Source organism: Impatiens glandulifera, chromosome 8 (genome assembly GCF_907164915.1).
Source record: "Impatiens glandulifera chromosome 8, dImpGla2.1, whole genome shotgun sequence".
Taxonomy (NCBI): Eukaryota; Viridiplantae; Streptophyta; class Magnoliopsida; order Ericales; family Balsaminaceae; genus Impatiens; species Impatiens glandulifera.
Genome location: NC_061869.1, coordinates 668,073 through 692,471, shown reverse-complemented (window position 1 = coordinate 692,471; position 24,399 = coordinate 668,073). Strand labels below are relative to the sequence as shown.

Here is a 24,399-nt window from a genome sequence, read left to right as displayed (position 1 = left end):
AACATCCAGCCAAGGACAATATAATATAATATAAGAGGGAAAACTCATTAATAAGTTGGGCCTTGTTATGATTGGTTATTTTTTAAAGAATCTTGAATTTGATGATAGATTTTGTGAATTTTTTTTAGGTAAAAAACTATAAAATATTAATATTTAATAATAATAAAATAATAAATAATAATATAAAATAGATAGTATATTAATATTTTAATTAATAAAAAATAAAATGAAATGATATTTAATTAGTTTGAAAATAATTCAATCCACCGACTTCCTCAAATATTGATATCTATCTGTCCACAAACTTTATTTTCTTGTATTCAAGTAAATAAAAAAACAAGTTTTGAAATAACCACTTTTTGGGCAGCATTTAGGTCTTCTAATTTTAGCAAAACACCTTTAACAAATGAAATTATGTCCATACAGTGATCTCCAAAATGAGTTATTCCAAAACCCTTTTTTTTTTAGAAAAAAAGGTCAACTTTTTTATACATAAAAGGAAGTAAGAACGCAAGAATCTCTTAAGGGTTTTCTCTAAGTAAACCTAATTGGAAGTTATATACATGTGAGATTGTGAGTACAAAAAGGGAAGAACTCTCAAACTTACCAAGTTAAAGTTTCACAACCATGTAAAACTGAGTCCAGAAGATGACAGTTCTTTTATAGTTCCATCCAAACATCAGCCATTTAGAAAAACATAAGGCTTGGCGCTTATCTCATTTCAACATCCCATGGGCCTGATATTACAAAATTACAAATTTAGAAGATGGTGGTAATATTATGAACCAAAAAGATTTCAAGTTGCGGATTAGGTACTTACTGACATGAAACATTTCCACCATTGTTGCTCTGTCTGTAAATTAGGCAGGCTTCAGGGCATACCCTCATCATCATATAAGAGACTATTACAGCTAATTATAATTTGGATCTTGGCACCAGAAAATCATTCATTCGAAAGAAGAAAGAAACAAGAGGATGATGATGAATACAATCCATTTAAACGTGATTTTCATTACTTTAATAGTGCAATCATAATTTCTATAAGGATCATACATTTCCCTTTAACTTTTGCCCCTTATCTCACTTTGGAGAGAGAAACATGGAGTAAAAAAAACCATACTAAATATATAATATATATATAAAGGAGTTAATAAATTACAGGCTTGCTTTCTCAGAGAAAACCACCTCCCATGGAACTCTATTCCTTCTGGAAAAATGAGAGTACAAGATCCGTATGTACAGAGAATAGCTGTGTGTCCAGTAAAAGCTGCACCACAAAATAACAAGGCATAAGAATCAACTATTTTTTTTGCTTCTTCTATTATGTATTTAGAATCTTCAATCTCTCTTAAAATATTAAAATGTGGTATGACTATTGATATGCATAGACTACAAAAAACAAAATGCATTAGAATGGCATCTGATAGAAGTTTGAACACAATTTGAAGTTCTACAAGGAGATGGAGCATACCCTCATGAAAGGCCGATCCTTGGAGGAGAATGACTCGATAAAACTCTCCTTTAATAGCAAAGAAACCTGCAGGATTAAGCACATGATATCATGTAATTATTTCAAAGGTATTTTAAATAGTGTTATGAGGCATTAAAAAATAAATGGTAGACAAAGATAGTGTGGAAGTAAGATTGCAAACTTTATCATCATTGGATTGAACATTCGTAATAGTATGAGAACGAAGATTTGAGCAAAGAGAGTCCAAATAAGTCCTCAGCACTCGCAGGAAAGCCTTGGCAGCTTCGACCTAAGTGAAATGAAATATTTATAAAAGTTAGACAAGAAAAAAGAATGGCCACCTCATTCTCTATTACTCAGTTATCATTATTATTTATATTCTGCAGATTAACTATCCAGATTAAAACTATGGTGACAAAAAACAAATATGATAGGTTGCATCTACTAAAGCCCTCACCAAAATAATATCCCAAGTCCCTTGTATTCTATATCAAACTTAGAGAGCAAAAGCATTCCTTATAAGCAAAATATTTGGATGGGATACTGGGGTCTCAAAAGATATATTTACTGCACAAACAATAAGCAATTGAAGATAAAACCAAAATGTCATTGTTTACTACAGTGAGTCTCTACATCCCCCAATAAATAGAATACCTTTACTGTTTTACAAACATTTCCTTTAAATCATACAGCTACTTTGTGAAAGTATAGGGGTAAGGTTGCATGGCAAGAACCCTTCTGCACTAATTATGACCTTTAGGCGAGTATATTACATGCTATTAATGATGATTATCCTTGAATGTGACAAAACAATTGCTAAATTTGACGTCAACAAAGAAAGTCCATGATCACACCGCAGTCTAACCCAGAAATTGTTAAAGGTAAAGGTAACAGACCTGCACATCCGTGCAGCCATAAATGGGTCTCTTTCTACCCAAGAAACTCTCTCCCACGAGCTTTGCATGGTATGGGATCAGCAATGAGTACAACTCCTTTTGGTGGGGAAGCTGTGGTATAGCTGACGACTTCACCTGGTGCACCATAAGTAGAAACTCAGATTAATTAAAAGCTCTATGACTGCATTTTGCAAGCAAGATCAGTGGGATTAACTCATGTTTCTTTAGGTATACATTCAAATCCAATTCTTCTTGACATGCATATACAATTTGAATCCTACTCATTGAACAAATGTGTCCCTTGTCAATACTACCAGTTGGATGAAGAGATTGTAGTCACTTATGCCTTGTTTGGATACGGGTTACATTTGGGGTTATGAGAAGTGGGTTATTTGGGTAAAAAAATTTAAAAGGGTAATTATTATATAAAGAAAAATAGTTTTTATTAAAGAAATAGAGGGTATTTTGGTTGATGATTTGAACGATGTGATCGATGAGAGTATGAATGAATAGATGGTAGGTTATTTGTGGTTATTCCAATTTAACCCAATCCGAACAAGGCCTTAATGCAGCTCCAAAAACAGAAAAATTAAAATCTTAGCCATCCGCCCAAATCGTGTGCAACTATGAATCCAAGTTTCAATAACATGATTAGAATAGAATGGCCTTTATGGTTCCTGGAAGTGATTAAATTGCACAGAAGTAAATTACTTATATTGTTCTTTCATATGTATTTTGGAAGCCGTGGTTTGAAATTTATGTTGCTAAGTTAAATTATTCCAAACTGGGCGAACACTTTTTGAGAAGGGAACTTCGGTAGGAAGCAAGGCAACAATAATGCATAATCAAAAAAAGCAAGCAGCATTTGACGCAGGCAATAACAGAACTAGATGTAGATTGTAGAGTGTCCAAGGCTTCAATAAAGGGGATATTTTCAAACCAATTAATTTTTAAAATCCAAATAAAGGCAGGACTAAGATGTAGAGCGTCCAAGGCTTCAATAAAGGGGAGTTTATTGAGTTCTGATCCAGTTAATATGACTGCTTTATTTCTTACAGATGGAAATGGAGTTGATATACCAATCCTGTGTTAGAAGCGGGATTGGGTTTTTTCTATAAAGAATACCTGATTCTTGGTTGCATCAACAACAATGACGTTTGTCAGCTTGGACTGCACCTCAATGGTTTTGTTCTTCACACCAACCTGCATTAATTCCAATTACATGAGAGAAACCACAAGAATTAAGAAAATGATGCATAAGTACAGACGCAAGGAATTGAAGAGCTCTTCCTTCTTCACTAGAAGCAAAAGAAAACTTACAATATATGGAACAGGAGCATCCAAGAAGTCCAGCATGTCATCAGGTAGAACCTAGATTTAATACACAACCAATTATGTTATAACCCAAAGAAACAAAGCAGACATTGATAATTTCTGACTCCTATAAATATTTGGAATGAGAAATTTACCGGCATCAACAAGCTCTGCCAACGAAAGGGACGGATCAATGGGATCACGGACAAAACTGAAGCAGATAGCAATCCCTAAATATAGATACATTTAATTAAAAACTTGTCCTTTGGAAGGAATCAGTTATAGATTAGGATGTGTTTACATAAAACACGTACCAAATTGGAACAAATAACCACAATCTGCTTCTCCAACAGAGCCCCAGCAAAGAATGTCAACACCTGAAATTTGCAAAGGAAATAATTAGGTAAATATCAGGACTTACACACGTCAAAGAAGAAAGAGAGGGCTATCGAATTAACTTATTATAGTCATTCAAGCTTATTCCGCAGTAGGGTCTAGCACCAATAACATATGCAAGTAAAAAATAGTTCTAAAATAAAAAGATGCTTCCAAATGAACTCTTATAAGAAGGATAAAAAATAGATAAGTATAGTTTAAAATTGTAATGTATAAAAGGATTGAATCAACAAGAGATGTTATAAATTGGGATGCTCATTTGGAAGTAATAACTGAGATGTAGGGAGTGAGCGTTAGAAGTTTGATACTTGAGGCGTGTGCACTGGTGACATTGGGGAAGTTCATGTTTGATACCAGTGTTAAAAAATAAACTTTGTATCACCACATTGATGACACTCAAGTCACTTAACGAGTAATCAGATGTAGATCCTTAAGACTTTTTACTTCTAATTTAATTAAAAGTTCTGACACATGCAGGCACAAAGTCATGGAAGATGAACTACTTCCAAGTAGTATCCAATATGGGATGCTTTTTGGCATCATTGTAAGCTAATTGCTGGGTAACATCATCCTAGGAAAAACTCTTTTGAACTCATCCATTACTTCGCAAGCCCATTCAAGCATGGTATATTGACACATGCAGGATGGTTAGAACATTTCAGCACATTAAAATAAACCCTTGTCCCCCAGCTTACATATCCATCCCTTTTTTCATCACAACTAATCCCATTGGCAAAGTGCATGGCGACCTAATAAGATTTTATGGAAAGGGAAAAGGCAAGCAATCTTGAAAACGGGATACCACATACATGTTCAAGACGTAAGGAGCCACATAAGGATGCAACTGCCCACACAGATAAAGCAGTTGCCTCTTCCTCTGCCAAAAGTGCACTATATGCCTGTTGTGCAGACAAACAAACAAAAAAATGGTGAATTAAGAAACTTTGCCAGTAAAATAATAACCTTTATGACATAAATTAAACAAACATTAAAATTATAGGAGGGTGGTTTCTATGACTATTGAATAGACAATACCTCAGCTAATTCTAAACTAGTTTTGCATGTATTGAAGTCAATTCTCGAGCCAGTAATATGCATGGTTGCTTCATCAGGTCTATGATATTCCAATGGATGCAGGTGCTCTATTGGGTGGAAGCTAATTGTTGCACCCCTGACAGGGCACTCTAGATTATAGTACTCACAAATTATTTGCAAGGACCCATGATTGTTTGCCTGCAAAAATTCAGAACAGTTTACTTCATGATAACCTATCATAAAGAGAAAACAGAGGCCAGGGTGCATTGGCATCAAAATTAAAAAAAATATACGGCTCTTCCTAAGTAATGGACCTTAGCCCATTTGAGGATATCATTGTAGTCAGAAGAATATCCTTGACCCGAAAAGGATGCTTCCTCTGTCTCTGCATCATCAACGTCACTCCGAAAGATTCTATCTTCGCAAGGGGAACCTTGGAAGCTGCATTACAGAGAGTTTGCTGTCAAAACCCATCAAGTATCACAAAGGATAGATAGAAAGTTCCGGTCATATAAAGTACAGAAAAAATTGAAGGCGAACTTAAGATATCATGTACCTTGAGGAAGATTCAGAACTTTCATACTGTTGATGCCTAAGAAGAGGCAACACAGCACTTGGAAGGCGCTTTTCATTTGGTTGCTTGATTGCCACAAAATCATCACCACTAGTGACACAAGCATCAAAAGCTTCAGACGCCTGAGTTTCAGCTCCAGATTCTGTTTTGTCTAGAAATTTCTCAGTGCATTGTTCAGCATGATTTACAGAAATATCATCATTGCATTGATGGTGTGGATCGCAACTCTCGTTAATTTCCTTTACATCTTGATGGTGTGGATTGCAACTCTCATCAATATCCTCTACCACTTCATTGTGTAGGCTGCAATCCTCATTGATCTCTTCTACAACTTGATGACTTGGAATGCAACTTTCATTCTCATCACTCTTAGTATGACCATTAGAATCCAAATAAGGAACTCTTGTTGTTTCATTAAGTGAGTTGTTTGCTCTGTTTTGGACGCCTGAATTTTCTTGTTTACTGTAATCCTCAGACTCCAAGTCTAAAACACCAATACTTTTTGTTAACCGCTCCAACCTTTCTTCAGTGAATAAGCTACAGTAATCATCAAACAGACACAATGTCAAAATGAGGGTATTAACATGGCTTAATTTTCTATCAACTAATCTTGTAATTAAAAGGCTGTGCAATGGCAAACACTTGAAGAGTTAATGGGATACTTCTCTCTAAAAAGCAGGTATATAAATGACAAATCCACAAGTTCCAAGGGTATTACTAACACAATCATTTAGAAAAGAAGAGAAATTATCTATTGAGTCAAGCCAAAACAAAAGCTTTTCCAGCCACCTTACTAACACAATCAACATGCCTTCCCTTACTACGTTCTAAGATCGGTAAAGTAAAACATTCCCATCTATAACTCACATACAAAAATTGACTTAGTGATAGTTGAAATAAACAAATTCAGTGGCAGATGTACATATAAGTTGAAAGAATCCTAGTCAAAGAATTTCCCTGTGCCTAGTATGTGATGTCAAATAGTTTTATTTCTTAAATAATTCAGTCCATTTCTGTTGTATATAAGCAGCTAAATTTTGTTTCGCCAATAAATAGCCAAATTGTCTATCAAAACTGAAATAACTATCTGGTTCCTGCTTATTGTAGAAGATTTCCAGTTCCTAGAATGTTGATGTCAAATAGTTTTATATTATGTTCAATTCAGTTTCTGTTGTATATAGACAGCTAAATCATTTCCTCAATAAATAGTCTAACTGACTATCAACACTGAAATAGACATCTTGTTTCTGCTTATTGTAGGAGTCCAGTTACATATTGCCTCAAGGTTATGATAGCAGATGTAACATCTTTCAGTGACATTACATTTGTTATTGGATATAGAAGATCAGAAGTCAATAACATAACAAAAAATACTTCTGGAAGTTAAAGTTTGCCAGTGTCTGATATACATTGACATTAGCTTATAATGGAGGACACAAACCTGTTTAATACACCAAAATGCAGCTCAAAAAAAGGAAGTCTTGACAGAATACAGTAACATCTGTGTGTGGTTAGCACATGGCGACTCAGAGTTGGACTACTATACTGCCCATCTGAAACCATGGATATCAATGCAGATGGTTTTTGTACAATTTCTTCCACCAATACACAGCAACCATATAATGTTGAATCATCAGCAACCTAGATACATAAAGTCAAATCCAAGTTCCTAATATGTGAGTTTAAGGATTATAACAAACGAATTTAAGCAAATCACATCAGACTGAGAGCTCGTTTGATGTGGGTTTTTTGAGATTATTTTGGGATTTTAACCATTTTTTTATAAATTCTCTCTCTATCGCCTCGCTATCATTCTAACCATCAAATCGCTCGTTCATCAACTAAAATATTAAAATACCCTTACTTTATCTTTATAAAATTTAAATTTTAAATACAAGAGGACATTATAATTATTGAACAAATTAAAAACCCAAAAAACCTACTTGGGAAAAATTCTCTTTTACAACAAAGTGTTAAGCATTTGCCCCCTTGGTATTCCCTAATATAGAAGGGGTCCTACTACAACATAAGAGCTTTTAGCCTCTAAAGGATGTATTTTCCACTTGATTCTTATGACTGCCCGTAATATGACAACAGAGAAGAATTCTCATAACAGATATGCTACAAATGCATTGTATTTCCCAAGTATGACACAAAATTATCAATGATGCAAAGAAGTTGATGTTAAACATAGTCATGTCGAACAAAATAGCAAGTATGATGTTTCTTAGTACCTGCAACCTGAATACAAATGACAGGTTACTTTGTTTGAGATGTTCCTGCAACAAAGACCAAAAGTTACTTACAGTTGTCAACTCTCAAACAACACCATGAAATAAAATTCCACAAAAACACCAGTTTACAAATAGCATAAAACATTGCATGAGTAAGATTGTCTTTTACTGTCCACTTTGTCACAACGAGTAACAAATTAACAATGAAAAAGTTTTCTGCACCAAAAGGCAGAAACTCTATAGTTTTACGAGAAACATGACTGCAAAGAAGTGTGTATCAATCAAAACTTTTATAAAGAAAAAAATAATAATAGATAAATTCAGTAAACCCAATAAACCTGTCCAAGTAGTATTTCATTCAGCTCACTCATTGAAGGAGTTTTCTCCACCGCATGAACCTGAGATGAACGTAAAGCATTTATTGACAATTCATGTTGCAGTCCAAAGAATGGGAAATTTGAGAAATGCACACCTCTGAAAAAGTTCAATAAAAAACAAAAGCGTATTTTTACAAGAGGCAAAAAAAAGATGATCGATAGTCGAGTACTGCTATTTCAGAAACCGAAAAAAACAACTGACAACCAACATAGTATACCTTAGTGGACTTGGAAAAGTTAAATCTTTATGCATAAAGATTTCTAATATACTAGTAACTTAGAAATATCTACCTTTATTTGAAAGAGTAACTCAATAACAAAAATAACTCTGTAATTTGTGATGACATAATAATTTGCATAAAAATTACAAACCTCCACACCACCAGGTAAACAAAATGAAAGAAGATCCTTGTATTTAAGAGGCAACTGTTTCTCAGGAGGATAAACAAATAAGACCTGTGACAGAGAACAAATATTATATCAGCCAGTCTGGGAACTTGTGCTAGTTCATGGGTATATTTAGTCACATTCAGTAAATAAATACCTGAGGTTCAATGTTTGGTTCCACGCGGGATTGTTGCTGACTGCTAAGTGTAGTTCTAAATTTTCCTGAACCTTCAGACTTTCTACCAATGTACCGTTTTTGAAGAGCTTCAACATCACAATTAGGAGGAAGTCCAACCACTACCAAGCTCTCAAAAATTCTTGATGGTTCTTTCAAGGCCTTATGGTCCTACAACCATTAATGTAACATGACTTTGCGATTAGCAAGTAGATGAATCAACTGATGGACCCACAAAATGTCTCAAGTAAAATAACTAAGTTTTGTGTTATGTAATCTTTTCTGATTTTGTTTTTATCAAGTATATATATGTGTGTGTATATATATATATATAAGTATGTGTGTGTATGTATATATACATATACTTTAGTTCCATTAGAAAGTATCATTCAAGAAACATTTTCTTAGAAATTGATAACGTTTTGCCCGGAGTACCAGGGCAATAGAAATTATCGTACCAAGTGTTGCACTTGAAATCTTGCCCATTGACGCTTTTGGCTTGTTAGAAGTTCGGGGTTGTAAGTAAGGTTTCTTTCTGGCTGATGAGAAAAACCTTTTAAGACTTTAGTAACTTGTTGATGAAGTTTTTTAAGTGGACTACTGCCATTCTCATCATTTGATGAATATATTACAGACGGTCGAGGTGAATGAACCGAAGTGGCAGCGGCTGTTGCTGCAGCAACTGCCCTTGCTACATCTTCCTTGGTCTGGATGAAGAATGAAGCGCTCCAACTAGGGCTACCTGAATCATCATCCTTTTCCATAATTTACACCACTTTACCTACTGAGAAAAGTGTTGAGTATAAGATTATACATAAACTGTCAATATACTACATGAGTCATAAGTTAAAATGGAATATAAAATATAAAGTGGATAAAGCATAAACTATGATAATCAGCTTTTTATTGCTTCTACAATAACCCCACCTTTCAAGAGTAAAGAGGTGGAAGAAATGAATTCAACAAGGTGGAGTCTGTCTTCTTAGCAAAAAAAAAATAAGGTGGAGTCGAAACTCTTCAGTTGAGGGTCAGACTTCAGAATTGAACTCAAATAATTTGCCTTGTGAAGGTTCCCACTTAAGTGGCACAAGATTTGCTTCTATGCAAAATTTCTTTAGCATTAGGTGATACTGCAAAGAAAACAAACAGTTAAATTCCTCAAAAAATAATCTCTATTTTACAAAATTCAGACCAACAGCCAATCCCCTATCAAAGCTACGAAGAATCAAAGACGAATCACAAATAATACCTCAAAATCCATTCCTTCCTGACTACTACATTGCTGAGGCAAAAAATGGAGAATGTTGAGATGTGTTCTATGATTAACATTTAAAAAAAAAGGACTTTGTCACTGCTATATTAGTTATTGACCAAACTTCAGGTCAGATTCTAACTGATCAAGCTTCTTTCATAAAATCATCACAGACCCCACTAACCAATATCAGCTCTAAATTTCCCCTGAATCTCTTAAAGCAGACTACTTTTCATTAGTCAGATTAGATGTATAAGTCAAACATACTAACATGAAAATAGGGAAGAAGCTCAACTGTGAGGATCTTATGGAGCAGGAGCTTAACATATTTCCATCAAAATCCCTTCTTTACTACAAATTAGACATAAATTCCCCCTAATACGGTTCATTGAATACTTCAGATTGCCCAAAACGCACATAAAACTATGAAAAAACTTGCATCGATATAGTATTACATCGTAATCATCTAATTGACAATAGAAGGGAAAAAAACATCAATACAGAACCATCAAATTGATAAACACAATCATAAATTGTAAAATTGAACGCGTAAAAGGATGGGAGACTCACCTTGCGTATAAGAATCCGAATTAAGCAAACAAAGAAGAAAGAGATTGTATAGATTAGATGGGATGAGAGAGAAAGCTCGATGGTTCCGTATGGAGATTGAAGAAGAAGAAGAAAACTTAACCCCCCAAGGCCACCGGCATTAGGAAAAGAAGAGGGTCTAGAAGAGGAGGAAAGATTATTATTTTATTATTTTATTAATTAACATTAATTGAACTAATTAATTATAAACTGATTTGATTGATTTATTCTCCCAATTTCTTTTTTTAATATATTATAAATAATTGTTTATGGTGTAACTTTTGCTTTTATTTTTAGTAATTATTTATAATCAATACAATTTTAATAATAATTAAAAAATAGTCAATTTAAATTTACTGTCATATAGATAGATCTCCTAAATATATATACTTTATTAATTTTTCTGAAATTATAATTTAATTAGTTGAGAGATGATATAATTATTTTTTGGTCTGGTTCCTAAATTTGGTATTTGTATTTGGATTTGAGTATAATATTTTGTATATAGCTTCAATTATTAATTAATTCTCAATAATTTGTCACAAACAACCAAAGTACCAAACAAAGAAAGGTTCAAATGTGTGATCATATCAAAAATCAATCAAGGGGCATTGTCCACACATATATTAATTAATCGGAATTCATTCCATTGTTGTATTATAAGCTTATTAGAAGGAAGAATGCCCATTATTTATATTGTTTTTTATTTATTGTCACCATCAAATGGTGAGTGTCTTCGTCTCAAAAATTATAGAGAAAGTTGGACAAACATAGAAGAGGGGATGATTATGGACATACTGAATATTTATGAGAATTTGAAGGAATGTGAATTGTAAGGATTCAATGTTCTCATTTGATAGAGATAACTTTATTCCTTGGTGAACCGATTTAAAAGGGAAGAATGTAAGATTGTTTCACAATTAGACACGACATAACTAGGTGAATTACATGACGTATATTGGGATATTATAAATCTTCTTGATAAGTTGAGTCATCTATCAGTATGTTTTAATTAATTTTTTTTTCAGTTGTATGACGAAGATAATTGACTTTCTGTCGATTTTCTCTTTGGGATGTCTAGTTTTGATTGGGTGTTGTTGAGCGGATAAACCCACACAATTCACAATTTTGTTCATCTTCTCTAATTTCTTTTATTCTCTTTTACATGGTTTTGTCGTTTTCTCGTCAATATTCTCCAGTTGATTTTCCCTTATTTTCTTTTGTTTTTTACATGTTTTCCTTATTGTTGTCGTTTTCTCGTCCACATTCTCCATTCTCCATATGATTTTCTCTCATTTTCTTTGTGGTTTTACATGTTTTCATTATTTTTGTAGTTTTCTCCTTCACATTCTCTAGTTGATTTTCTTTGTTTTCATTACATGTTTTTCTTGTTTTTGTAGTTTTTTCATCCGCATTCGCATAATAAGAATACTTGCATTCTAAACCGATAACAAGTTTTTTTCTCTAATTTGAAAACTGATAGATGGTAATCTTCAAAGTTGAATAGCAGGAGGGCTATATAGCCTTTAGGGTCCCGGTGGGTAACCCATAACCAGACTGGTTTAATACATGTTTGAGGTCCATTTAAAAAAACAAAATGGAAAATATTTTGAAGTATGATCTATATTTTGTTTGTGGTAATGAAAATACTTATTAATTTGACAGATATATATCATGACATTGAATTATTTTAAATAAGAGATATGCTATAATAAGGAACAAATCTCTTATAGATTACCCATATTTATATTGATTCCTATATTGGACATAACATTAATGTGTGTCTTAGGATTTTAAGAACTATATTAAATTAAAATATATATTTACTTTGATGATTTGATTTCAGGAAATATAAAGAAATATGAAGAAGAAGAAGAAAGAAAAATGAGAAACACAATTCTTGCTGGCAGCCATTGATTAAGTTTTTAGAGACAACATAGTCTACACACAGACATTTCTATTGTTGGTTAAGGTTACATTGAACTTAGATTGAACTAAGATTGAACTTAGACAAAGTGACGAGCAAACAGGGACTGAGAAATGTTGGGAGACGACAGCAATGGAGGAGAGGATGGGGAGGCCAATGACTTCTGCTGCTGCTGGCGTTTCGCCACATATTTGCGCATCCAGACATGTTTCCCATTGATGGAGAACTTCACCTTTTCTGCACCATTTAAAATCAGAGGAATAGAATCGGGTGAATAAAACACGATTCTAGCAAACAAAGACTGCTCCCCAGGAAGCACTTCTTGCATGAAGAGTGACTCAATCCTATCCCCAAAAAACTTGGCAAAGAAATCTCTGATTTCCATTTCATTCACAGGGTAGCCTTTAGAGAAAGTCACAAACATTGTCCTTTCATCTGGATGCAGACCTATTTCTCTCCCAGGCGGGTCAAACTCAAACCCTGCAGTAGCAGCAGCCATGGGCAGGACTGGCGGGCTCACACGCATCAAACTCATATACTGGAGAAGGTTTCTCTCCATGGCTTGATCCATGATGTCTGTCAATGCCTTAACACAAACATTGCTGATCATCTTGGAAATTCCTGGGATAGCCAAGAGCCTGTTCTTGTGAAAAAACCTAGCTGAGATTTTACTGTCCACGAAATTTTGGGTGAGTGGGAAATTATCCTCAGCAGGTACACGTACAGTTACAGGGGTTGTTTCAGCATCATTAATTTTGTTTTTATCAAGATATTTCAGAGATATGAGAGCTTCATCAGCAAGTTCATTGATTAGCACTGATGGGAAGGATAAGATTTTTTTGACAATACCATTGAAGCCAGATCGCTCCAACCAGAGCCAAAGGGCCATGATTCTCATCGATTCTACTGGATCTCGCCATAGATCGTTTATAAGAACAGCATAAAGCTCCCTGTCCATTGCATAAAAGACCTTGTACTCTTCTGGGGATATATGTACAGATAAAGGAGCATCAACCATAAAAAAATTCATTTTGGAAAACCTGTTTCAGAAAGATTACCAAACCAATCTAAAAATGAAAACAAGAAGATAAAATGGCTAGAAAAAAGAAGAAGAAGAAGAAGAAGATAAACTGACCTGAAGGCAATTCACAATCAAACTCCGATTTTTTATTCTGATCTCATGAATCTGAGCGAAAATGTTGAGTTCTCGTCGACGAGAGGGAGACTCGAATTTATAGCCAACTTAAAAAGAAATAAAATACATCCCCAACCACTAAAAGCAGTAATCCTGTATGCTTAAATTCATATTAAGGACTCTACCATAAGAAATAAAAAGCTATAATTGCTTTGGAATCTTTATAAAGAAAAAAATCTTCTTAGGGAAGGTGGTGTCATTAATGCATTCAATGAGATTACCGTAATCTGACTGGATTGTATGAATAAATCTTCTTTTTCGCTTAGAATAGGATTACTCAACCTTTTTGAAATCTTACGCGTGTCTATCATGAAATGAGCGCAAAGGAACCAAAACACAACTCCAATTTCTTCTACTGCTTGGATAAACAACGGATCAAGTTTAATCAAATACATGATCCTCAAAGACTTGAAAACTATGCATCATACCTAGAACTAATCTGGGATGGAAATATGAGAAAATTTATGAAATGTTGTAACAAGCTACAAAATAGTGAAGCAAATCTAATAATAATTTAATTAAACCAAAGTTTGTATCCTAAAGTTTGTGCGTAATCAACTCATTTTCACAAACCGACAACCGTGAAATCACAAACTGGCAAAAAACTAGACTCTATTTCACAAGACGACAACCGTGAAATCACAAACTGCCAAAATACCAGACTCCTTTTATGTAAGACGACAACCGTGAAATGCATTTTTTGTTTGTTTATCAATTATGCAATCTCTAACAATATAAGAAGATTTCACTAACTTAGACGAGCTTCTATAATCTTTCCATCTACTAACATGATGGAACCTAGTATGTCCAGCATTTATGCACGTACGACAATAGCTCTTAAAAGTCCCTTCAACGGAATCATTAATAATTTGTCGCTATCTACTTTTGATATGAAGAGCAATAATGATGAATGTTTTCTAATAAATACTACATCGATCACCACATTAGTGTTCCATTTAAAATCATCAAATTTCTTTTCAACACCTACTAATAAATTAAAAGTGATCAAAATTGCAAGTATTTTGGAGATGAGATTATAGGAGGTATTATCCCAACGATTCTTTTCCCTGACTTGCATAAGACTACTAAGGTGAAAAAAGAGGATCTATTTTGACGAAATGCTTGCAATTTTTATATAAAAGAAATTATAGAATTGCAAGTTAAACTACCCTTTTCTTGAAAGTCGATGATGATGATATACAAAACGATTAATCAAAACATAGTCATGTTTAAAATTTAAAGAAAATGGCTAAATTATCAGTTTCAAGTCCGTTTAAAGGAAAAAATGCATAGTATTGTTGTCAACCAACAAAAATCTTCAGTATAGTATCCTAGAGAGGAACAACAAAGGTATATTATTGGTCTGAGTGCTACATCTGCACTTCCAACAGAAGCCAGATTCAAGAAAGTGAAGCCACTGTATCATACTAGATAACAGAGACAGCTTGAATTACTAGCATAATTCTGCTGAATTGGAGTATAACCTTGAATTATCTCCAATGAAAAATTACCAGCATTTCCATTAATCATGCTTAGAAAAGGTATCCAAAAATTACATCAGAAATTTTCTCTATCCAATATTTTTTTCTATTATATAAGGGAAGTCAAACCATTATCACACGAAGAATAGGCTATTCTTCCATTGGCAGAGGATATATTTTGCTCATTGTACAAATTGTATAGACTGAACTCCTTTTCTGTCTAACCTCTTGATAATAGGTGGGATTGGTTGGAGAGAGAGGTTTCAACTCGGATAGATTTCCCACAATCATCTTCCTCAAGAGCTAGATAGGATAAAGTGCTAAAACTCCTCAAAAAGCCACCTGCAAGTTTGCAACCTTCTTTACACAACTCATTTTCCACAGAACTGACATCATCACATTCAATTTCAAATGGTGCATGGTTCCGTAAAAAAACATAAAGAAATTGAGTTATGTGATAGCAACCAAAATCTAGGGTGGATGATTCAATAGAAAAATATTACATTTTTTCTTGTATTCAATGTCATGCAATATATAGTAGTAGTTCAAGGAATATCATACCAGATAACAGAGACAGCTTGAATTACTGGCATATTTGTGATGAATTGGAGTATAACCTTGAATTATCTCCACTGAAAAAATTACCAGCATTTCCGTTAATCATGCTTAGAAAAGATACTCAAAAATTACATCAGAAAATTTCCTCCATATTTCTTCATCAATAATTTTGATATAACTAGTATATATAAGGGAAGTCAAACCTTTCTTGACCATGGATAGGCCATTCTTCACTTGACAGAGGATATACTTTGCTTATTGTAAAACTTCTTTGCTGTTTAATCTTCTTGAGAGTAGTTGGGGATTTGTTGGAGGGTTTTCAACACAGACAGATTTACTGCAATCATCTACCTCAAGAGCATTTAGCTAAAGTGCCAAAATTCCTCAAGAAGCCTATCAACCTGCAAGTTGGCAACCTTCTAAACACAACTCATTTTTCACAGGACTTGAGAATTGATATCATCACTTCAATTTCAAATGGTGCAAGGTTCAGTAAGAAAAATATAAAGAAATTGAGTTATCTTAAGGAAAGAAAAATCTAGGGTTGAGGATTCAAAAAAGGAGATGAGACCAAAGAGAAAAATAGAAGAGATTTAAGACAATTTTCCTTGTATTCAATGTCATGCCTTACATAATGGCTCTCAATGTGAATATATAGTATTAGACTAGTAGTTCAATATATTTTATAAGGAGCAGTAAAAACCCTAATATTTATTTGTTCATTATCATGTAAGGGAGCAGTAAAAAGAAAGGTGGGAAAAGGTACATCATGTTGATAAGGAGTGATAGGATACAGCATACAGTACAACATGTTTAGTAAGCTTATATCCAGCATTTTATCACTATAAACTGTACATGATAGATTCAAGGATAGTAAAGTAGATCCATGAGACCTGGAAAGGAGATTATGAATGCAACCAAGGGAGAATATTCTGAATCTTGAACTCGAATTTCCACACAAAAAGATTCAAAGACAACACTGCATTCATTTCAGGGCCAGTCATTTCTGATATCAGTAGCTTCCACACGGTGCAGGTCAGACAGTGAGAAAGATCGCCATGGAGATATATTCCGTGGAGAAGGAGGTGGTGATGATCCACGGGGTGATCTTCTATTGTGAGGATATAAAGGAGGACGTGAAATAATAGGTGATGAGGAACTAGAAATGGGATTTTCATCATTATTTTGACTCTCCAAGTTGCTCATGCTAACTGCAAGAGCCAAGGTGCTTCTACAAGCTGGTTTCTTAGATATGCCCCCTTTGCTGCTTCTTAGTGGTCTATCTCGCTTTTTGTCCCAAATACTACAAGCAAGTAAATTCCTACGTTTCCTGGTGTAAGCATTTTCAGGCTTCACAATTTCGTTGATGGAGGAACAGGAGGCAGCCTGTGACAAACTTGCGAAAGACTTTGATTTCCCTCTATAAAATTGGGACACACTTCTCCTGCAAAGTTTTATCGATAACTTTAGAGAACCATCATAAGATATAAGTAAAGGAAGCAATTGATCAAATTTCATTTAAAACAACATTATTACAAAACTTAAGTAAGGCATTTTTCTACTGACAAATGACCAAAACATCATATCATTCATAGGTCAACATCCTAAACACAACATAAGCTGCAAGCATCTTCTCAACTGAATTCTATGACTTCCTACCAGCTCTCCGTCAATTTACAAAAAGAACAAACAAGTAGAATAACAGCAATTTTCCATAAGCACTTCAGCCTCTGACTGATATGCTTAGCAAAAAACAAAAACTTTCTCCAAACAGTTCAAGGATTGCCTTAGACTAATTGGATGAAAAGAAATCAAGCTGTGGTTAACAGTTAGGATCTAGCATAAGAATTCTTACAACAAGTGAATCTGCCTAAAAGCTGCAACAGTTCGTATCAACAAATAGAACCTAACAAAAGGTTGTTCAAACAGATCAAATTTCAGACAAAGCTAAAAACGGGCAAAAACATTCATCTTATTCAAAAATTGGCAGAACCTATATCAGACAGTGAGATTAAATCACAATTTCCCTATAGTAAACTGGAAAAACTCCATTGATGCAACCAAGCATAACTGTTCGTCCAAAATATACAGGCTAACATAATCTCCATAGTAGAACAGATTATAATAACTTAGCTTCAATTTGAATTTAAGAAAAGAGTCAATAGAAACCCTAAAACATAGCAGTTAACAGTTAGTTACATACTTAATTGGTAACACTTCCTCCAAGTCATCTAAAGCATCCAATGGTCCTTTGTACAAACTCTGCACCTCACCTTGATCGGAATCATGCTCACCGTCAGATACCTCTCGGGACGAGTCACTATTTCTTCCTATGGACGACGAAGAAGAAGAAGAAGAAGAAGAGCTGGTAGAATGAACATGATCATCACCACTCTCAGCTCGTTCTTCCATTACGTGCAACGCCACCGTCTGTCCTCCGGAGAACACACCAAACACCAGTCCTCCGGCATCAGGTTTTCTAAGATGAAACAATGGCCGTCCCATCCGAATACTAGAATGCGATCATAATCAATGAATCTCTTCAAGATAGGAAACACGACGGCCTTATCGTCTCTCATCTGGCTCATCTCCATTAAAGTAATCGGCAATTTGCAAAAGGGTAAAGATTAACAAGATTATCTTCTCCGATTATCTTCCGGCTAATGTTGAAAATGATCCGCTGCGTGAGGTTACACGCCGATTAATATGTTCCGCAACACTTCGACCTAATAACCTATCGTGCTTTACGACGCCGTTCTGGTCTTAAGTTAAACGACGACGTATGAATAAATTGTATTTTCTGACGTGGATTAAATTATTTTCATACACAAAGTTAGTCGACCTAATAACACCACTATCTTAAATTGGAAGTCCACTAAACACTAATAAAGTAATAATATACAATAATATTTTAATTGTTTTATGCAAACAATAATAATAATAAATAAATAAAAAGCATAAGACATTTGTTAATATAATTTAGGTAAATGTTCTCAAAAGTAAAAAAATATATATATAAAAAGAGGATGACGCAGAATAAACAATAACATTAGGTAGAAGCAATGGTAACATAAATGTTGATATATTATATTATAAAATATAAATGAAGGCAAACTACTATTTCATAGGCACACACTTTATCCCCTTTATCCTACGTAATATAACATGACACCATTATTAATAAAGTCAAAAAGAAAAACAAGATGCTGCTTTTATATATATATATATATATAAGTGTCTAGTTTCATTACAAAAATTAAAAAAATATATAAATTAAATGTAATTACGAAATTCAACTTTAATTCTTTAAATATTTGTTACTAAAAACGGTGGAATATTAAGTGTTTTAAGATTTATATTAAAATTGTAGCAACTAATCTTAATTTTATGATTTTTATATGCATAAATAATATGATAATTAATTTATTCTTAGAAAAAATAAATGTTAACGTGTGAATCGGGTCAAACATGGTAATATCGATGAAGATTAGAGTTCCATGGGTTAACAATTAACGTTGATTTGTTGAAAATAGTTCAGGTAACTCATCATACTTTGAAGTTATTTAAATTTTGTAACTCTCACTAATTATTTTTAGAAATTAATCCTTGTTATTCTATTTCTTGTTTTCTTTTTACTTTTTATATATATATATATTATTATTTTTTATTTTTTATTTTTATTTTTAATTTTTTTGTGCATAACATCAAAAGATTTTAAAATATCTCTCATATAAATAGGTTTTAAAATAGTTAAGGAAAGATCCTACTTTAATTATTTTTTATTATATATTATTTTATTTCATAAATATATAATATTATTTATTATTATTAATAAGAAAAATTATGGTTGTTAAATTATTTTGATAGTTTACTTTTAGCCCTTAAATTATTTTTAAAAACAAATCGCCCCTCAAATTTTCAAAAAGGGTCACTAGTGGCCCTTTCTATCAATTTTTTCCGTTAAACATAACGTTCTAACTAAAAGTCCTTCAACTATTATGATAATTTACTTTTGGCCCTTCAACTATTTCGATGGTTAATTTTTAACTCTTGAATTACTTCTCCCAAAAACTATCAATATATTAAATCTTGACTCTTTTTTTAATTTTTTTTATGACCAAATTTGAAGATAATTTGTTCTATTACAATCTATAAATATTTATTTTTATAAATATTGATAGTAAATGATAGAGAACATAAAAATCATGACAAAAATATATAGGGAAATGATGTGTCATCTCTTTATTTGATTGAAATTTTAAAATTTTCTCTCTTATTACATTTTCAATCCAATGAAAGAATAACACATCATTTCCCTACATATTTCTGTCAATATTTTTCTTCTTTAACATTTCCCAATATTGATAGATTACAATATAATTTTAAACAATTGTAACTTTCTATTCTAAGTTTTTTTGCTTTATACAATAATGTCAAATAAGATGAAAATATGAATGTGATTAAACAATTGCAACATTAATACCGAATTAATAATATTCATTAAAAGTATCAAAAACATCAATAATCATCCTCTACGAACCGTAATTAAAAATGCAAAAAATTACCGTTAAAAATATAAATAGTAGTAACACATTGCAATTAAGAAGACATGCTCATGTAGCTTATAATATTCATATACTAAGCCCTAAAATATTGATTTTTCAATCATCTATTTCATCCTCTACTTTTGAGGAGTCAGTAGTTAAAAAGACAAAAAATCTACCATATAATGTGAATACATTCAACAAATCAAACAAATATATTTACATATTGGTTCTATGCTAAGAATTGGGTATACATTAACAAATACTTACCGTATACTCGATTGTAACCAAAATCGCAATTTTTAAGTATAATCATTAATGTCATTGCTCTAATACTATAAACTTTATCTCCCCTCTCTTTTTACCCTCTAGCATACCCTTCTCTCGCACCGATCTTAAGAACTCAAACATTCATCGCAACTTAGGGCTTATCCAGTAGAACATTCTCTCTCAACTAAGGCTCCTCCTTATGCAAATCTATGGAAAAGAAAAAAACATAAACTAAGATATTAGGTAGGTAGGTTTTGTGGTTTGGACTAAAAGACTTGACCGAAATTGATGGATTCGTAAATACACAATCTCAAGAATCATCAATTAATCCATGTCAAGGAATTACATTCTCCTTCTCATTGTACCTTTTAGATTCGAAGCTTTCCTTCCCATCTTTTGCGCCCTTGTTGTTTCTGCATCTGAAACAGAGGTCATGTGAGGAGGAAGTTATTCCTTTTCCAAATTCATTTCGCCAATTAGAACCACATTCTCCCCTCAAATAATATATAGACCTAGAGAAAATATCACAATAAATATCACCAACTATAACTCGTTCACAAGCACCTTCCAACACCGCATTTGCAAATTGGTCAAAGGAACGAAGTATGCTCATAAACTTTCTTCATCTCGCAACAATACAATCAACTTCTTATCAAGATAGCTTGCGAGAGATGTTGACAAGTAAATATTTTTTGGTTCTACCTAAGAGATTTTAGCAATATCCTAGAGCAACAATTGTGATGGAGATAGATTCGTATTTGATCGAGGATGGCTTTTGAGGTAATTTCCTACTAGAGCGACGATTTATTTGAAGGTAAATTCATGCTCGATCGAAAGAAGATGGATCTTAAGACTCTTATAAGATCTTTAGCGAAAGATGAGACTGAGAACTGGAGCAAAGGAGAGAGATGGCTCTATATTTTTCTTCTGTAAATATGTAGAGAGAAAATGATGGTTAAAAATGGGGTTTTAATTAAAGGTTGTTATGTTGTAACAGAAAATTGATAGAATGGTCTTTAGTGACCTTTTTTTTTTTTTTTTTTTTGATAGTTTAAGGGTCATTGGTGACTTTTCAGAAAGTTTAAGGGATAATTTGTTAAAAAATAATTCAGAGAGCTAAAAGTAAGCGATCAAAGTAATTTGAGAGCCACCTAGTAATTTTCCTTTATTAATATGTAATGTATATTAAAAATCACTTGTAATGATTTTTGTGTGTAATATAATACTCAATTATAATAATTATAGGTTTAACTGACTCTATCGAAAATAAATACTATGACTCCTAAAATAATTTGATTAAATTATCTTCATTTAATTGTTTTATCCAATTTTAGTAATTGCACGGCTAGATTAAAAGACACAAATTCTAAAAAAAAAATCAAAAGAGAAAGATTGGTTTTGAATATTAGACATATTAGATGCGAATTTTCACATAATATTATTTTTTTTTAAATGAAGATATTAATATCTTTATTCTTTTTTATACACAATGATGTTCCATTGTTTTATAAATATTTATACAAAATTATGACAAATAATTAAATATTCACAATTGGGAAATTATGTTTATATTGAATTTTAAGATAATCAAGAACTAACAATCTTGACATATATTTGATTAAAGCTTAATCGTGTCAAAATGGTCAACAGGGAAGAAATAAACGTGGACACTAAAATGCATCATCAAGATAGTCCTCGAATCGAATTCAATCAAGTGTGAATATTATACAGTGTTGTATTGTAGCAGGTTTTGAATACAATTACAATAACAATAACAATGAAAAAGAAACAGATTCAGTTTAATTTGTTCCTTATTATTTTCTTTGATGAAGACATACAAATCCTAAACAATGATGATCATGAGGCAACAATGGGGTAAGATGCACAAGTTGCTATACCACACATGTTCTTCCCCATCTCCATTTTGAAGTAGCCATCTTCACCCCAGCTTTCTCCCCATGAGTTCTTTATGAGCCAGTATGGTGTTCTTCCACCACCACCATCTTCATCTTCTTCAACTCCATACCCAACTGCAAGAACTGCATGGTTTACATCCTGCAATTAATTGCAAATTAATAATCATTAGAATTGCATTCAACAACAACTCCATCATTTAATTAATTCCTTACCATTGGGGTGCTGCCACAATCATCACTTGTATAAACACCTTCTTTATAGAATCGAAATCCTTTCACAACCTAGAACGCAACACTAACCGGACGAACACTCCCCACTGCATGCTTCAGTTCATCTTCAGCTCCCTGACATATACATACATATTTTGTTTGTCAAGAACAACAACAAGAACGACTCTAATTTCTAACTCAAATACTCATCTAATTAATTTATTATTACCAAGGTAATGTTGACTGAATCAAGAACTCGTACTCCAACATTTTCTGATGAAAATCTGCATTCCCCATTTTGAGCTGTGTAAGGATAAGCATCCTCTGTATCGAGGCCACCGATGTACTTTATATATTCAAAAGCTTGTGATGGAAGGCCGCCATGGCAGCCAAAGTTATTGAAAGCCCTGGCGCAATCGACAAGTTGTTGTTCTGATAAAGAGACGCTTTTTCCAAATGCTTGTGCATAAGCTGCTTCCAATGCACCCGTCGTGCTGAATGTCCAGCAAGATCCACAGTGACCCTGATCTTTCACTGGGCTAACAATCCCTAATTCTCTCCAGTCTTTCTGTGCCAGCAAAACCCAAATGTCAATTATTAATTTATTACAAACAATATCTATATTCATAGATAGATAGATAGATATACCATGTTAGGAAGGACTTGTTCGGTGAGCTTATGATTTCCATTTGTGGTGGCTGAACAATTTTGAGCAGCTCCTAGTCTATGTCTCTTGAATTCCTCCCAACTCCAATCAGCAAATTCTGGGAGAGATCATATATAATTAAAACAACCAGGCCCAGAACCACCCGATAGAAGAATCTATGAGATAAAAACATGACTACTGACGATTAAGAGCGAGCTTGTATGAGAGGCGTTTCTTGTTGTGCGATCGGATGAGGTTCAAGTTGTCGGAGAAAATATCAAATCGGAGCTTGATTTCTTCGGAGGAGTTGTAAAGCTTTCCATACCTGGATAAATAATGAAAGGCAGAGTAATTATTAAGTGAAAAAGGTTGAAGAAGAAGAAGAAAATGATAGAGTTGACCTGCGAGCAAAGCGAGAGAAGGAGAAAGCATGACGTGTGTAACCGATGGTTTGAAGAATGGAAAGTTCCGATTCGGTAATGGTTTCTTCTGGTACGACAGATCTGATGGGGTTTTCATTGTCGAATATAGACGATGCAGTGATATTGGTAATTACAAACACGAAGAAGCTGATCAGAAGAAGAATAGTGATGACTGAAGCCATTTGTCCGTCTCTCTCACAGAGACTACAAGGGGGGGTTTGGTGGGCCTGAAGAGAAGAGAGAAGTGCGAAAATGGTAAAGATTTGGTCAATTTAACTTCACTCTTGTCATTGAAAAATGCTGAAGAAACGGGAAATTTGAGGAAATGACCCCAAAAAGGGGGCTAATAGCCGATGGTGCGGGCCACTAATTTTTATAGCGCTGGTGACCCCCAAATTTTTTAATGACCATTTTACCCATGCGTCACGCACCCTCCAGATGCGTGACGCACCCTGAACCCTATAAAGACTTAATTTTTTTTTCATTTTCGTTTCATTTTCTCTCTCATCCATTCTTCCCTTTCTTCTCCGC

General features: G+C 33.5%; 2 protein-coding genes and 2 pseudogenes across 5 annotated transcripts; all 4 read right to left on the bottom strand.

Moving 5' to 3' along the window:
* Positions 1 to 984: 984 nt before the first annotated feature.
* On the bottom strand, positions 985 to 10,026 carry LOC124911290. Of its 2 annotated transcripts, none has more exons than XM_047451753.1 (19): positions 9,787 to 10,026; positions 9,318 to 9,640; positions 8,842 to 9,030; positions 8,670 to 8,753; positions 8,259 to 8,318; positions 7,921 to 7,965; positions 7,128 to 7,327; positions 5,669 to 6,223; positions 5,427 to 5,553; positions 5,113 to 5,310; positions 4,887 to 4,976; positions 3,996 to 4,058; positions 3,837 to 3,911; positions 3,688 to 3,738; positions 3,493 to 3,570; positions 2,368 to 2,502; positions 1,653 to 1,760; positions 1,472 to 1,537; positions 985 to 1,267 (listed from the first exon to the last, which is right to left on the bottom strand). In XM_047451753.1, the coding sequence occupies exons 2-19, from the start codon at positions 9,621 to 9,623 to the stop codon at positions 1,199 to 1,201; spliced, it is 2,499 nt and encodes an 832-aa protein (XP_047307709.1). In that variant the 5' UTR covers positions 9,624 to 9,640; positions 9,787 to 10,026; the 3' UTR covers positions 985 to 1,198. The 2 variants fall into 2 exon arrangements, with proteins under 2 accessions (XP_047307709.1, XP_047307708.1); XM_047451752.1 differs by having other exon boundaries at positions 9,318 to 9,643; positions 9,787 to 10,025.
* A 2,550-nt stretch (positions 10,027 to 12,576) lies between these two features.
* Positions 12,577 to 18,502, bottom strand: LOC124911225. Of its 3 annotated transcripts, XR_007096598.1 has the most exons (6): positions 18,064 to 18,502; positions 16,754 to 17,304; positions 16,064 to 16,261; positions 15,864 to 15,934; positions 13,762 to 15,644; positions 12,577 to 13,666 (listed from the first exon to the last, which is right to left on the bottom strand). XR_007096598.1 is itself a non-coding variant. In XM_047451680.1 (4 exons), the coding sequence occupies exon 4, from the start codon at positions 13,654 to 13,656 to the stop codon at positions 12,706 to 12,708; it is 951 nt and encodes a 316-aa protein (XP_047307636.1). In that variant the 5' UTR covers positions 13,657 to 13,666; positions 13,762 to 15,644; positions 15,864 to 15,934; positions 16,064 to 16,851; the 3' UTR covers positions 12,577 to 12,705. The 3 variants fall into 3 exon arrangements, 1 of the variants encoding a protein (XP_047307636.1); XR_007096597.1 differs by having other exon boundaries at positions 16,064 to 17,304; XM_047451680.1 differs by lacking the exon at positions 18,064 to 18,502 and having other exon boundaries at positions 16,064 to 16,851.
* Positions 18,503 to 20,998: 2,496 nt separating this feature from the next.
* LOC124911585 lies at positions 20,999 to 22,175 on the bottom strand (annotated as a pseudogene).
* A 200-nt stretch (positions 22,176 to 22,375) lies between these two features.
* On the bottom strand, positions 22,376 to 24,089 carry LOC124911224 (annotated as a pseudogene).
* Positions 24,090 to 24,399: the final 310 nt, after the last annotated feature.

Bases quoted from the DNA above. Each gene is read 5' to 3' on its own strand.
- LOC124911290 (XM_047451753.1), bottom strand. From the start codon at position 9,623: ATGGAAAAGGATGATGATTCAGGTAGCCCTAGTTGGAGCGCTTCATTC. The intron at 8,319-8,669 runs GTTTGTAATTTT...CGTTCATCTCAG, and splicing joins GTTTACCTGGTGGTGTGGAG to GTTCATGCGGTGGAGAAAAC. The intron at 1,268-1,471 runs GTATGCTCCATC...TTTGTGGTGCAG, and splicing joins AGGATCGGCCTTTCATGAGG to CTTTTACTGGACACACAGCT.
- LOC124911225 (XM_047451680.1), bottom strand. From the start codon at position 13,656: ATGAATTTTTTTATGGTTGATGCTCCTTTATCTGTACATATATCCCCA.